Below are 14,562 nucleotides of genomic sequence, written 5' to 3'. Positions count from 1 at the left end.
TTAAAATATCTCGAGTTCCAGGAAATGAGAACGACTTCCAAATGTCAGGCATGAGCCAGAAAATCCACGCCTCTTGCCTGGAAATGCTTCCATTTCTGGTCTAGCAAGCAACAGACTGCCCAGTCTAACTATAATCTAGCTGCATTTGGAGTTTTAGCTAAATCTGAAGATCAGCAGGTAGTAGGGAAGAGACATTTCAAAAGGAGTTCCCAACAGTTATGCTAGTCATTTGCTATGCCATTACTTGCATGGCAAAACTGGATGACTTTCAGGGGGTATGTCTACACTGCCACCCTAGTTCGAACTAGGATGGCTAATGTAGGCATTCGAACTAGCAAATGAAGCCCAGGATTTAAATATCTCGGGCTTCATTTGCATGTTCCCGGACACCGCCATTTTTAAATGCCCCGTAGTTCGAACTACCTGCCTGCGGCTACACGCGGCCCAGACTAGGTAGTTCGAATTAAAGCTCCTAATTTGAACTACCGTTACACCTCCTTGCAGGTAGTTCGAACTACAGGGCATTTAAAAATGGCGGTGTCCAGGAACATGCAAATTTATTTTAAATCCCGGGCTTCATTTGCAAGTTCGAATGCCTACATTAGCCACCCTAGTTCGAACTAGGGTGGCAGTGTAAACATACCCAGGGTGTGTCTCGACTACAGGGTTACTTTTGTCGACAAAACTATACCTGCGTCTACATTGCCACTGCGCTCTGTTGACAGAAAGTCGACAGAACTCAGCAGTTTTGTCGACGGCAGTAAACCTCATTCTACGAGGAATAATGCCTTTTGTCGACAGAGTTCTATTGACAGAAGTCATTATTGCATCTACACACTGTGCTTTGCGTCTGCACTCTCATGCCGACAAAGTGGCTTGCTTTGTCAACAGAACTGGATGTAGTCTAGACACTCTTTGTCAACAGAGGCTTTGTCAACAGATACTGTCGACAAAGCCTCTGTTGACAAAAGCCTGTAGTCTAGACATACCCACAGTGACCTGATAGAGTTTGAATAAACGCATACTTATCCAGTGTCTACTCAGTTCAGAAAAACTGCAGCTTACAGCTAGATATAATTTGGTTCCATTACAATGACGTAACCAAGGTTTGTTGGCTGTAGAAAGACAAGCCCTACCCCATAGTTCCTGCAATCAAATAAACAAGACAAAGGGTGGGAAAAAGGAAGCCTTATAATTATTTTCCAGATGGGAGACAGAAAGTGACTTGCCCACGGTCACATAGTGAGTCTGCAGTAGAACAGGACTCGAACATTAATCTAGTACGTTACCTCAAAAACATTCTCCAGGTCAGTAAGAATTAATTGAAACATGCAGTAGAAACTGGTATAGCAGTTGAAGCCTCATCTCTTGGTACACTTAAAACTGAACTGGAGAAAATTTTGATAAAAAAAAACCATCAATAGCAAAATGAACTAGACCAGCCAAGACTGTAGTGATGGAATTAATATTTTCTGGAGAACCCTATGTTACTTTTGAATTTTTATGTCTAACTCTACAAGGTGCTCAGCCCTTATGGCTCTTCTAACGTACTTCTATAATGATCCATGAAGGCCAAGAACACAACTAAGCCCATTTTTCATTACTTCCTGCTCTGCTGGTTCCTGCTCTGTCGCACACTGCTGAGATTACATTAAAGAAAGTTGGTAAGAGAACCAAAGACAACAACATTCAGACCACCTGACCAAAACATGGGGCCTGGAAAAAAAAAAAAAAAGATGTTCTGAATTTAGTGAGATCTCTCAGCCAGGGGTAAGGGGATCCAAGTCTAATGACAGACTTCTAAAAGAATCTTGCAAAAACATGCCAGCCAAGTGGCAGGAATAATTTTGTGGGCATATTGCTTTGCTTTGCTTATACAACTTTGTTTAGTTTCTGTTAAGGCGCCTACAGGAATAGAAGCCTATAAATTGCTGAAGAGAATTCTTGCTTTTGGTGACATTATGAGCAAGATTCAATGCAGGTTTTATTATTCGAGTTTATTTTAAATGCTCAGTCTAAACTGGTTTGTTTGGCAGGGCAGGACTATATAAGAATTCAGATATCAAGATGTTCCTGTGTTTGTTTACATTGAGAGAGAACACATGAGAATCAGAAAACTGTGGCAAAAGAGAAATTGCATTTCAACTCTACTTTAAGCATCAAGCATGCAGGCTGCAAAGAATTTTATACAGGTTTGACCTCCCTCCTCCAGCACCCTCGGGACCCAAGCAGTCCCGAACCAGGGAGTTTGCCAGATCAGGGGAGGTCAAGGCTCCCCACTGGCCTCTCTGGGGTATCTGTCCTGGCCACTGGGCTCAACTCCCAGCCTTGGCCACTGGGATCTGTTTCTGGCCCTGGCCAGGTCTGTGCTCCTCACCACGTCAGCCACACTGCTAGCAGCCCTGGCCAGAGCTGCATTCCCAACCCCGCCGGCCCCGCTGCCAGCAGTCCTGGATTGGGCAGCGCTCCCGGTCATTGGCCTTGCAGGGGCCACTGGCTGCCCTCGCTCCCAGCCGGTGTCTTTGATCTAGCAATATCTGTGGTCCATTGCTGGACCAGAGAGTGCCAGATTTCAGAGTTTAAGCCTGTAGTTCTTATTTTATCAGGCATGAGTTTCTTCCCCGATATTTCTTATTATAGACACAGAGATCTAAAAAAGAGATACTGGTTACTGAACAATGAGCCGTACACAAGGTACAGAAAGACAGTTCTTGCCCAGAGAAAGCTATCTAAAAATCCTAGTTTCAATAGAAAGTTAAATTTGGCAAAGAGGGGAAAAAATCAAACTAACCAGTTTTGAAACATAGTCCAGAACTATCTGGTCAATCTTCTTTTTTCCTACATATTGCAGATGCCTCATAAGATGATCTTTCAGCTGAGCAACCATCTGGAAAAGGAAAACAGCCATTTAGGTGCCTTCTCGGAGTTCAGGCTGGTGCAAGTCCCAATTCATATGAACTAGCAGAATAATTTTCTGTCTCTGTGAAACATGCACGATTTACACCAAGATCAGTGACCTTCACACATTCTCACCAAAGAAAAAAGTGATTTTAAACAGGCAAAATTATAACTTAGCATAACTCCAGCTCAATGGCTCATTGAGCATAACACAAGGCTTTCAGTCATTCCTGGAACCATACATTCTGCCTAACAGGAGAAAACCTGTAAATCTAAATCTCTGACTTCTACCATGTTACAGTGGCTACATATATCACAACACATGGCTACAACTTCTACAGGGTCCTTTGCCTGGAAGAAAAGAGGATTCTTATTATTTCAGTTCTCAGCATTCAGCTTTAGGTTGGGAAAATGGAAGTAGTAGGATTTGGATAAAAGGGGAAGACTAAGAATAGAGTCCAAAATGAGCCCTAGACTGAGCGGCAGAGAACAGGAGAGGGGCTGAGGGTTTCAGAGGCAATGTGAGGAATTCAGTTCTAGCCATGCCGAATTTAAACTAGTCACAAAATCTGCAGGCGTAGCTATCCAAATGGCTAAAATGTGGTACTGGGCGGCAGGGGACACATCAGGAATGGAGATCCAAATTTGTGAGCCATCAGATGAAGCCATGTGCAATCACCCAGTGAAAATGATGTGAAGGAGGAGGTGGCCCAAGACTAGATGCAGTGGGGATACAAGTGAGGTAGAGGGCAGATGAGAAACAAAGTGTAAAGGTGTTAAGTGAGGAGCAGGAAAATGAGGAAAATGATCATGGGGGGATTTTGTTGATCTTCTCTTTGAAAGCCTGCCAGATCTTGCAAAGAGGGAGTTGGACACTGGAGAGATATACGCAGAAAGGAGCTAAAATTTGAAAGCGACAGGAGCTTGGGATGAGGCCCGGTGACAATGGAAAGTCAGCATCCAGGCAAGGAGTACAGCCGCACAGAAGAAAAAGAGCAAACTTGTACTGGATGGAAGAAGTCAGGTGTTGACAAATTAGCTTTTAGTTATGATCTGCCTCCTAACTTTTATTTTTAGGGCTTAGTGGCCTGATCTGGAAGAAGGGAACCAAACTGACAAGGGCATCAGGTGGTTTAGGCAGGGGAAGGCTCTTCCCAAACCACCCACCTGGCCACACCCACACTCCACCCCCAGAGTGCTCACTGTAGTGTTGTGTCCCAGTGCCTGCCCTTCCTGTGGTCCTGGCCGGGGAGGCTGGAACCACACAATCTCCTCCCCCAGTGCTCTGGGAGCTGCGCTGCACCCCCTTCCCTCTCTTTCTCTTCCTGTTGGCTAGGAAGTGCTTGGTGCGCTGCCCCACTTCTCCGCCCCTCCTCAGTGCTCCGGGGAGGCTGGGGAGCGCTCGGTGCACTACCCTGCCTCCTCTCTCAGTAGAAGGGGCAGGGCTGTAGGTGAGGTTGGGGGCCTGCCTCCCCGAGCACCAGTGCACCAACCGCCCATGCAAACTGATATTCACAGGGCAGCCTGTTCTGTCCTATTTCTAGTCCCAACAGTGATTAGCCTAAGAGATCAACTGAATAAAAGACTCAGAAAGAAAAAATACAAATAAATACTAATAAAATTATTCTTTACACTGATTGAGGTTGCGTGTCTCCTACTATGCAGAATGTAACAAAAACACTTACAAGTCCCATTAATAACCGCTGCTGATAATCTTCCTCTTGAAAGAGAGGAACTAACCTTTCCTCTGAAATAAACAGATAAGAGTTAGTATGGGTCAAATGCAGGATTCAGTAGAATCAGTGAGACTTCAAGGGGCTCCTCAAACTCTTATAAATTAGATCAAACAAACAGGAAGCAGAGCAATCTCTTGCTTAGAAAAATTCAGGGAACAGAAAATTGTCACAAGGGGGTCTCCCCCAGCTGCTCTACTATGGAGGCATTTGTGAAAAAAATTGTATTCTCTTTTCCTCAGTTCTCTCAAACAATAGCATCACATATCATTCAGACAACTTTTCCCCAAACTCTAAGACAAATGTTGCCATCACCATTAGTCCTTTAGAGCCAGCAGGTCCAAAACCCCTTGTGGTAATAAGAATACAAAATGCACACTGTTCAGATCTTGACATTTACAACTCTCACCAAGTTCAAACATCTGGGTGGGTTAACTATGCAACTGGTAACAGCAAAGTAGCCTTTTTGTAGAATGCACCTCCTACACTCACAGCAGAACTCTTTGGCCTGGCTATTTCAGTTACCTTACTCAGCAATCTGTGAATCTAAAAGGCCAACAGCACTCCCTTTAACTGCATGGAAGAAAGAGACTACAAAACAAAAGAACAGGTACACAACACAACAGCCTGAGCATGCAATCTTCTCAATCCTTATCATTTCTTCCTAGCCCATGAGATCAAACTGACAGCCAGACACTGCAAGATGCCATGCATCTCCACTCTCACACACTCGGATCAGTGGGCTTCACTTGACATTTTACAAAAACCCGGCCCTAAATTTAGATGCATTTCCCTCCAATCACCTTTTGCCTGTCTTGAAGTACATTATTTAGCTACTCCTTGGGCAAGACGCTTAGCCCCTGTACCTCACTTTCTCCAGGAATGGGTCTGGCCACCCCCATTTCAAAATGCCTAGAGATCTATGGATAAAATGAACTAAATGCTGACTCTTGCTATTAGGAGCTGAATAGTCTTTAGTTCTGACACTGATGAACTACACAGACACGTGTATGGCTCTTAAAGCAGCATCTTTAGAAAACAGGGCAGTAGCTGCACCGTGTAAGGCTACCGTTTAGCTAAGGCCACACAGGGTCTTAACAGTCAGACTCCAAAGCAATGGCTGAAGGATAGGAGTGGTGATAATAATTGTGGATATTGGAAGTGAATGTTGCCTTTATATTCTAGACACATTTGGATTTGTTTAAAGCTTTCAAATGAGCGACCAACATTTAGACTAGCACAGAGATGTAGTTGAGGTGGGACTGCATCTGGAAATCTTGACCAGACTGTGAATAGAAACCTAAATCACATGATAGATGCAACTGATTTGAGTCTAGTGTCTTGTCTCCTTTAATTTTTCTACTATATTCGCCCAATGGGTGCAGCTCTACAGGGCAGCACTGTAGAAAACAGCAAGACTCCAAAGCTCAGGTGTTTAACATGGTCATCTATCCCTGCTTTAAAGAAAGCTACTTGTATAGACAAAGCCTAGATGACTGTGTTTGCCATTTCCAAAGGTGCTTTTCAGTCTCACCCAGGTCCTCAGAGGCAGTAACTATACATCAGAGAGAGACACTTTTCCTGCATTGTAGCTACCCAACTTTACCGGCTTTATTCCCAAGATCCTTCAGTGGCAAAAACTTCAAAACATATCCAAAAGTGAATTTTTCAGCCCATGGTATCTAGCCCGTAACCATTTCACCATCCCACCAGACTACTGTGTCAGGGCATATTTTCCTTACCCAAGTTCCATGCAGCAAGATTAGAAAGCACCCTAGGGATGGAAAACTGAATTTAAGTACCGCTTCACAAGAACAGACACACAGTGAAAGTTACTTATCTTCTACATGCAAGATTTAAAATTACATGCATTGGCCATGTTAAACTAGCTCCGTGTATTAAGGAAAGCAGTGTAACATTAATTTAAACATGTTTTTTAAAGGAAGAAATCTTCATTTCTAATGTTCAGTCTTAAAGCCCAGAATGCTGGATTTCCTAGTCATCACCAGGAATCCCTGATCACTTGGGTTGACTGACACCTGAAGTGAATTGGCCAGGTATGTAATACTAGTGAGATGCATCCAGTTTGGTAGCGCTTTTAAGTCTAGATTGGCCCACTTACAATGCAGCATTCACTTAATCAGAATAAGGAAAGGTAAAAAACACCTAAATTTTACCTACTTTTTTGCATTGTCAAAAATATTCCTCGAATATGTTGTAGTTCTTCTTTCCTCTACTTTCTACATTGAAAAAACAGTGGCAGAACGATTAAAATTCTGTCAGATGAAAAAAACTGATGAGAAACAGTGCTAACTTTCCCTTCTTCTCAATCTGTACAAAGCACAACCAGCAGAGAGCAGAACTCAGAAACCCTCACAAGAAAGCTAAAGTAGCAGAAATCCAAGCCTCTTCCCTCCCCCAAGTGGCAGCTTCTATCTGATCCTGCAGGTAAGAATCACAACCACTGATGACCTCCCGTAAGTACTACCCCATTTCCTCACCAAATGTTGAATCTCTTCTCATTAGACAACTCAATTGTTTACTTCGGTATTCAGCTTTAAAACAATGCCCACATCATGGAAACATAACTATGGATGCTTATATAGTGCGTTCATTTACCTCTTCAGAAAGAAGCTTATACCATTCTCTCCTTAGCACATTGTTGTTGTAATGCAACTGGGGCTCAGTGTATTTCACACACTCCAGGTTTAAGTTTAGCTTTTCCCAGAAGCCTTTACAATTTTGAACCTACAAATATATAAAGGAACGCATGAATACAAATTGCACTGTGGTTAAAATGCCTATTCAGCTTATCACACAAATGACGACATGATAAATGCAGGGTTGGAAATCAGTCATGGATTATTCAGGTTTTTTAAAGCCATTCTTGTATTGAGAAATAATTACTTTAGTATTATTACACAAGCAAACTAAAACTTCTTACACAAAGGTTCTCTTTCAGCATAGCAGGTGAACAACCTCCCATTTTGCACCCACGGAATGTTAGCTGAACAATGCAGACATGTCAATCTTTCAAACTTCTCCCATTTTTATCTTTTGATTTATTTTCTTTATCTGGCAGTGACTCTCTCCTCCTCAGGTATATCACTGCAATATACTGGTCCTCTAAGGTTTGTATCACTACTGAATTGCATTAGGATTCTATAGCAGAAATGCTATTTGGGAAGTTGGTATAACAAAGTCAGTCCAGAAAAAAAGCATTTCCACAGCTTTTTTTAAACCTTTGAGTTTAAACCCTGAAATTGACTTAAAGCCTAGGAGGGTAACTGGAAAACACACATATAATTATGTTTCCTGAGCTTTTTTTTTTTTTTTTTTTTTGAACCTCTACCTCTTGCCAGTTTTCTTTCCTTCAGTGACCATAGTCAAATTACCAAGAAAACTCTAAAATGGCAGTTTTGACATTGTTTCATAGTAAGGATCACATCTTACTGGAGAAAGTGACACATGGAAATCTGGCCTCCTTCCCTGTGCTTTAATTCACAGGACCACTTCCCTTCCACTGTCAAGTGACATAAAAATCCTGTGGCAACTACAGCAATAGCTTACATGGAAAAGGAACAGCAGAAAAATACTTTAGGGAAAGAATGTATTTTAGCTGTAGTTTAATGCAGTTTAGAAGTGGAAACCAATGAATGATAGGAACCAGCATCTTGCCTGTCCCAACCTAGAGTACATCCGTTACCCACAGTATCAAACCTCTGCTCTAAGACTAAATTTTTTTTGAATAAAACAGCACTCAATAGACCATCGAGAGAAAAATTAACAGTAAATGTTCTAAATGTCTTATCTAGTCTAGGTTGGGTTAGCCACATAGTCACTGAAAGCAAAATCCTGCACTTTCAGTGGGTCAAACAACAATTCATCTATCCTAGCACTGCAGGATTTGTGTTAGACCATAACATGCTTTCCACCTTTCAGCCCTGCAACATCCTCAAGGCTCACCTGAGCCAGTGTGCCTTCAAAGTCAGGGACCTCCTTCCCTCAAGACCCATTTTTCCTTGCACGTAATATCTTCATTCAATATCATATAGAATTGCTGTCCTGGGCAAGCAGGTTGCTTTCTATCCCTTTGCCCTTAACATTATTTCTCACTACTTCTGAACCTACACTAGCGAGCTATTAGAAAATTCATCATACATATCCTTTCTTTACAAAGCATCCAAAGTAGGGATCTTAGCAAGTAGTCGAGTCTGCTTATCGGGGAGTCGACTGGAGTATCACTATTCGCTTTCCTCCCCCCACTTCCTGCCTCTATGAGAAGCTGCAAGGTGGGAGGAAAACAGGAGCCAGTGCTGGGGAGAGCTGGCTTAAAAGCTTCCCCCCCCCCCCAACAGCATCTCCATGGTGCAGCCTGCCTCTCTGCTGCCTTTGTCAGAGGCAGCATAGGGGAATGCAGAGGCGGACAGGGGCTGCTACCGCCAAGCAGCCCCTACTCAGAGCAGCTTGGGCTGGCTGTGAGCAGGGGCTGCTCCAGCAGCAGCCCCTGGCTGTGGCCAGCCCTGTCTGCCACGAACAGGGGCTGCTTCTGAAGCAGACTCCGTTCGCGATGGACAGGGCTGGCCACCTCAAACTGGAGCTGCTGAACTCAGTGCCAGCCAGGACCGAGCAGTCCCAGTTCACACCGGTCCAGAACACTGTGCCTCTGCATCTAAAATGCAGAGCTGCAGCGTGGGTGGCTCCTTGAGCCAGCACGAGCCAGAACTGATCGGTCCCGGCTTCAGCCAGCTCCAGTAGCTACCCCCGCTGTGGCTCTGCAGAGCAGTCCTTATCGACTAATTGTGTAGTGGATACAAATTGTATCGACCACACGATTAGACAAATAACCGCAATTTAACATCCATAATCCAAACGTCATTGGCACTTGTACTCTCTCTCTAAAAGCTATTGGCGATTTCTCCTCCTGAAGCCTCCATCACAAACCTATTCTCTTTCTATCACAGCATTAAATAGAACCGTCTAAAGTTTTCAAAACAGGGACTAAGGAATTTGGTGACAAACTTGAAATACTTTAGGAAACTGATTTTCAGAAAGTGCTGAGCAACCATGTAACCAAAACATCACACAGACTCTTTTAAAAGTACCGAAAATGGATTACCCCAAATCATTTAGAAAAGTACAGGCACATGGGCCTCTTCACTTAATTTCCTATTTCTCCAGTTGCACTTGAGAGCAAGCATGACTTTGAAAGACAACCTACATTCTGTTACAGCCAATAATGGCATACTCCCATGTAAGTACGAGGAGACACACACTGACCTTAAACCATTCTATATATTTTAAACTATGCTGTCCAACTTTCCAGTGGCCTTAGCTGATAAACATCAGTCTGGATATTGACACAATTTAACTTGGCAACATGAAATAAATTAAGAGAACTATAAATTTTGCATTTGAGATAAATGTCTTAGCTTAAACACAATCAACTGAGATTTTTGGTACCAGATAAACAAAATAATTAACTCTACAACATATCACTACAGTATTTTCTTGAGTTTTACTGTTAACAGTCAGAATATACAACGGTGACATCTAGTGGTCAGTTTAGATAGGTGCATTTGCACAACCCTAGGGATCTCCTGCCAGTCCACGCTTGCATTGTTTTCAAACCATACCATCCGTCTGACGTAATTAAAGCTGTCCAGTGAACCCCTAACAAAGTGGCAGGTTCTAAGATTAAAAGTTGATGACACTAGAAACTAAAACGGGCAGCATCTTTTGATTTCATTTAAAAAGTCACCAGGTTAAAATAAAGAGTTGATTGTTTCTTGATTTTCTACGGCCTGTCCAAAGAAACACAGTCAGGCTGGGTATGTTTTTGGAGATTTCTACGGGTGTGTCTACACAGCAAAGTCATTTCAGAATAACGGCCGTTATTCCAAAATAATTATGTGAACATGTACACAGCAATTCCGTTATTTCAAATAATTTTGAAATAATGGACGGCTTATTCTGACTTCTGTAAACCTCATTCTACGAAGAATAGCTATTTCGAAATAAGGCGTGTGCAGACGCTCCACTTCTGCTATTTCGAAATTGCCCCTCACCAGGCCATTCTAAGTTATTCCTCCTGGGTCTCTAAATCGAGATAGCATGTCTACATTAGGGAAGCCTGCCTCAGACTCATTTTGAGGCTTCCCTGCAGTGTAGACGTGCTGCTTCTAAATAAACTATTTTGGAATACTACTCTGGAATAGCTTATTCCGAAATAATCGTGCAGTGTAGACGTAGCCGATAGTGCACGTGAACGTGGTGTTGATCCTGCAGGCTGCCCTTCCAGCACAGGATTAGGGGCCCAGCCTGCACTGTATCATCAAAGGCACCATTTTTCAGAGATGTCAAAACCCCATGGCCCGTTCCACAAGAGCAGGGGTGTCAGACTCTATGCATCCAGCACAGTGAGGACTACTTGTCTAATCTCCTCTTGAAGTTTTGAATGGCTACAGTAGTTCACTTTACCGGGGATTGTACGTCCATGTAGTATATCTGTGTGCTGCTGATGAGTGGCTGCATTTGCCTAACTGATGGTGGAGGATGTTTAGCTAACCGCAATGGGAGGCACTAGCTAAGTATACTCCCTGCCTTCTCTGCAGGTCATGTCACTGTTACTCCTCCAGGCCATGAGATGTCTTCTTCCATGCCTGCCCCCATGCCAATTTTGTACATTTCTCTCTTGTCTTTCAAATACTTCAAGACTCTTCCTTCCAACCCAGACTTTTGTCACACTTCCTGACAGATTAAAACATGAGCATAAATATATTAACTTATTCAAAGAAACTGATCAAATTTCTAGGTTACACCCAGGGCTGGGCCAAGTCATTTTGGCGCCCCGGGCGCGCAGCACCTTTCCTGGGCACACGGCGCATGCGCTGCCCAGCCCGGCCCGGCCACCAATGCTGGTGCGCAGCCCGGGGCCGGCCACGCTGGACTGTGCAGGGCTTCGCGGCCATGGGGGAGCTGCGGGGATGGGGGAGGCCGGCGCTGCAGGAGCCAGGCGCGTGGTGCCTGATGGTTGGTGACCCGGGCAGCTGCCCAGCTTGCCCATCCCTTAGTCTGGCCCTGGTTACACCAGCAAACATATTCCATACTCTTACAGTTGTGATACTGGCCTCTCAAATTCCTCTTTAACTGCAAGCTTTGTGTTTGTTATCCCTTGTTAAGCTGTTGAGTTTAGGATCCACTTCCTACTAAATGTGGTGCAACCTCATTGCAAAGGAATTCCCTGAGAGTACTCAGAACTTTTCAAATGGCCCTTAAATAGAAAGCTCATCAGGGTAGGGAGGTGTTAGCTTGCCTGTGAAATGCCCCACATACCTGAGAGACTGAACACATAATAAATGAAAGGGTTAAATTCCATTCTACATTCCAGTTGCTTTTTCACTCTTGGACAACAAGAACCTCCTGGAATGCCATTAATTGGTCAGTAATAGAGAGGTAGCCTTGTTAATCTGATCTTGCAAAAATAAAAAGGAAAAACTATGCAGCACTTTAAAGACTACCAAGATGGTTTATTAGATGATGAGCTTTCGTGGGCCAGACCCACTTCCTCAGATCAAATAGTGGAAGAAAATAGTCACAGCCATATATACCAAAGGATACAATTAAAAAAAAAATGAACACATATGAAAAGGACAAATCACATTTCAGAACAGAAGGGGGATGCGGGGGGGGAGGGGGGAGGGAGGGAAGGAAGGTGAATGCCTGTGAGTTAATGATATTAGAGGTGGGGAAGGGTAGATGTCTGTGAGTTAATAGTATTAGAGGTGATAATTGGGGAAGCTATCTTTGTAATGGGTAAGGAAGCTGGGGTCTTTGTTCAGTCCCCCGCGGAGAGTGTCGAATTTTAGCATGAATCCTCTGCTGGGGAGGTGGAAGGAGTGGGGAGCGCCGAGCAGGGGCGCGGTGTCTCTTGGTGCTCCAAAGGGCGGCTTGCACCCTAGGAAAGAGGCAAGATAGGCCTGGAAGCACAGGTAGGAAGTGGCTCAGGGTGGTGCTGTGGAGCCCGTGGGCAGGGTCGGATGAGAGTTTTGCGGGGCCCAGGGCAGCACAATTTTGCAGAGCCCCCCTTTGGACAGAAAATAGAAAAAAGGCGTTAAATGCACAAATTGAAGGCTATTTTTCATATTAAATGTGAATTGGGTAAATTTGATAGAAACTTAATTTAGTTGGGTAATTTTTATTTTAATTATATTGTAATTCATTCTTAAACACAATTCTGCATTAATAATTAAACATTTTAATTTGTATTTAAGTCTACTATAGCTGTCTAGCTCTTTTGGCAGCACATTCTTCAATTATGTCAGTAAAGTCCATTTCTTTACACAGGTCGTTTTCAATCGATAAAATTGAAAGACCTACAAAAAGCTCCTGGCTCACAGTAGATTCTCTTTGGCTGCCCATGCCTGGTATTTACCAGGCAGCGTTGGGTGTTCGGCAGCCAGGCAGCATTGGGACTTGCGGGGGCCAGGTGGAGTATGGGTGTTGAGACTTGGGAGGGGAGGCAGGGGGCGTGTGGGTGCTGGGATTTGGGGCGGCAGGCAGCATGCGGTTACTCGGGTTGGGGGGCAGGCAGGGTGTGGCTACGTGGAGGATGGCGCACAGATGGGCCATAGGGAGGACCAGCAGGCAGGGGTGTCTGACTTATCAGACAGGCGAAAATTACTATTTCAGCCTCTCGAACAGCTCCTGGATGGGCGGGGAGAGCTGACAACTCCCTCTGCTCCCAAGGACGTGGGGGGGAGGGGAGGGAGGGTGCTGTCTGTGGAGCTGGGTTGCGCTGCGCCCACGAGTGGGGGGAAGGTGGGGACTGGCAAGAGGAGATGGGGGTCTCCCTGGTGGGCGGGTCGCTCTGCCCCCGGGCTTGGCGGGAAAGGGGTCTGGGCTCCCCAGCCTCTCTCTGGGTGGTGCAGGAGGGTGGAGCAGTGGGATACCCGGGCGCCATGGCCAGGCGTCGCCCTTCGCCTCCATGGCAATGAGCTGCCACCGCACGCATGCCACGGGCTAACAGAGCCACTCATGGACATGCAGCAAAGGGCAGCGGTGGAGGCGGCTCCAGCAGGCGAGGGCAGCAGCGGCAGATATGCGTCAGGGCGAGCGGGGCTGGCGCGGGACCTATTGAAGCGGGTGGCCCGGGGCAGCCGCCCTGCCCTATATCCGCCGCTGCCTGTGGGTGGACACATTTAGGAGAAATTCCCCCGTCTGCCAGACCAGGGAGAAAGCGTCCCTGCCTTTGGGCCCTGGGAGAGTGGCCAAGTGTGGGTTACAAGGCATCTCTAACACGAACAAAGTTTGACTGTTACGGTACAGATGGTGCCATGTATATAAAAGGGCGATAATGGTGGTGGGGAGACACAATAAAATGGGTAACTAGCAGATGCTCCTAGGTGGTCCTTCTACAGGGGTACAGTTAGTTGCAGATCCCTGGTCCAGGGGCTTACCAGCAGCCTGGATGTACATTAGAAATCCCCCATGTTTCTAGTGCAAAGAAACTTTCCCCACTTTAACTTCAGTCACAGAACGAGGAGGTAATTAAACTGGAAAGCACCTGGGGCAGCAGCCAATGTCCTTCAGAAAGAATAGCACAAAGCCTTGAGAAAAGACTGTTCAATTCTGACACCACAAAATCTGTCGGAAAAATTCAAGTTTCCAGCAGTCACAAAAGCTACTTAAAATTAGAGCAATTCTTTCTTCATCCTTATTTTCATATAATACATGCATTATAGCAGGGCTACTCAACACGTGGCATGTAGGCTGCATGAGGACTGCGCCTCATTTGTTTGCGGCCCACGGTGCAGTTTGGCTTTACCCAGGGCTCAACATATGGCCCTCAGGTGAGAGCCAAAACAAAAAAGTAGTCAACATAATGGTCTTCGGTTGATATGTGTTTTAGTAGTTAAATTCCTGGACTGTC

At 44.8% G+C, this 14,562-nt stretch overlaps 1 protein-coding gene across 5 annotated transcripts in view; it reads right to left on the bottom strand.

The window, feature by feature from the left end:
• The window catches only part of GSAP (gamma-secretase activating protein), a 151,694-nt gene that overhangs the window by 96,950 nt on the left and 40,182 nt on the right, over window positions 1-14,562 (bottom strand). For all 5 annotated transcript variants that reach the window (XR_012903342.2, XR_012903339.2, XM_075926733.2 and 2 more), the window contains exons 20-24: window positions 7,251-7,379; window positions 6,813-6,871; window positions 6,374-6,405; window positions 4,584-4,645; window positions 2,792-2,887 (exon numbers count right to left, since the gene is read on the bottom strand). Coding sequence is in view for 3 of the 5 variants with exons in the window: in XM_075926733.2 (XP_075782848.1) it covers window positions 2,792-2,887; window positions 4,584-4,645; window positions 6,374-6,405; window positions 6,813-6,871; window positions 7,251-7,379 (378 nt within the window). In the remaining 2 variants the exon portion in view is untranslated. The remainder of the gene's footprint in view (window positions 1-2,791; window positions 2,888-4,583; window positions 4,646-6,373; window positions 6,406-6,812; window positions 6,872-7,250; window positions 7,380-14,562) is intronic.

This window comes from Pelodiscus sinensis, chromosome 1 (assembly GCF_052426305.1).
Source record: "Pelodiscus sinensis isolate ZL-2025 chromosome 1, ASM5242630v1, whole genome shotgun sequence".
Classification (NCBI taxonomy): Eukaryota; Metazoa; Chordata; order Testudines; family Trionychidae; genus Pelodiscus; species Pelodiscus sinensis.
This window is presented reverse-complemented; position numbering and strand designations above follow the sequence as displayed.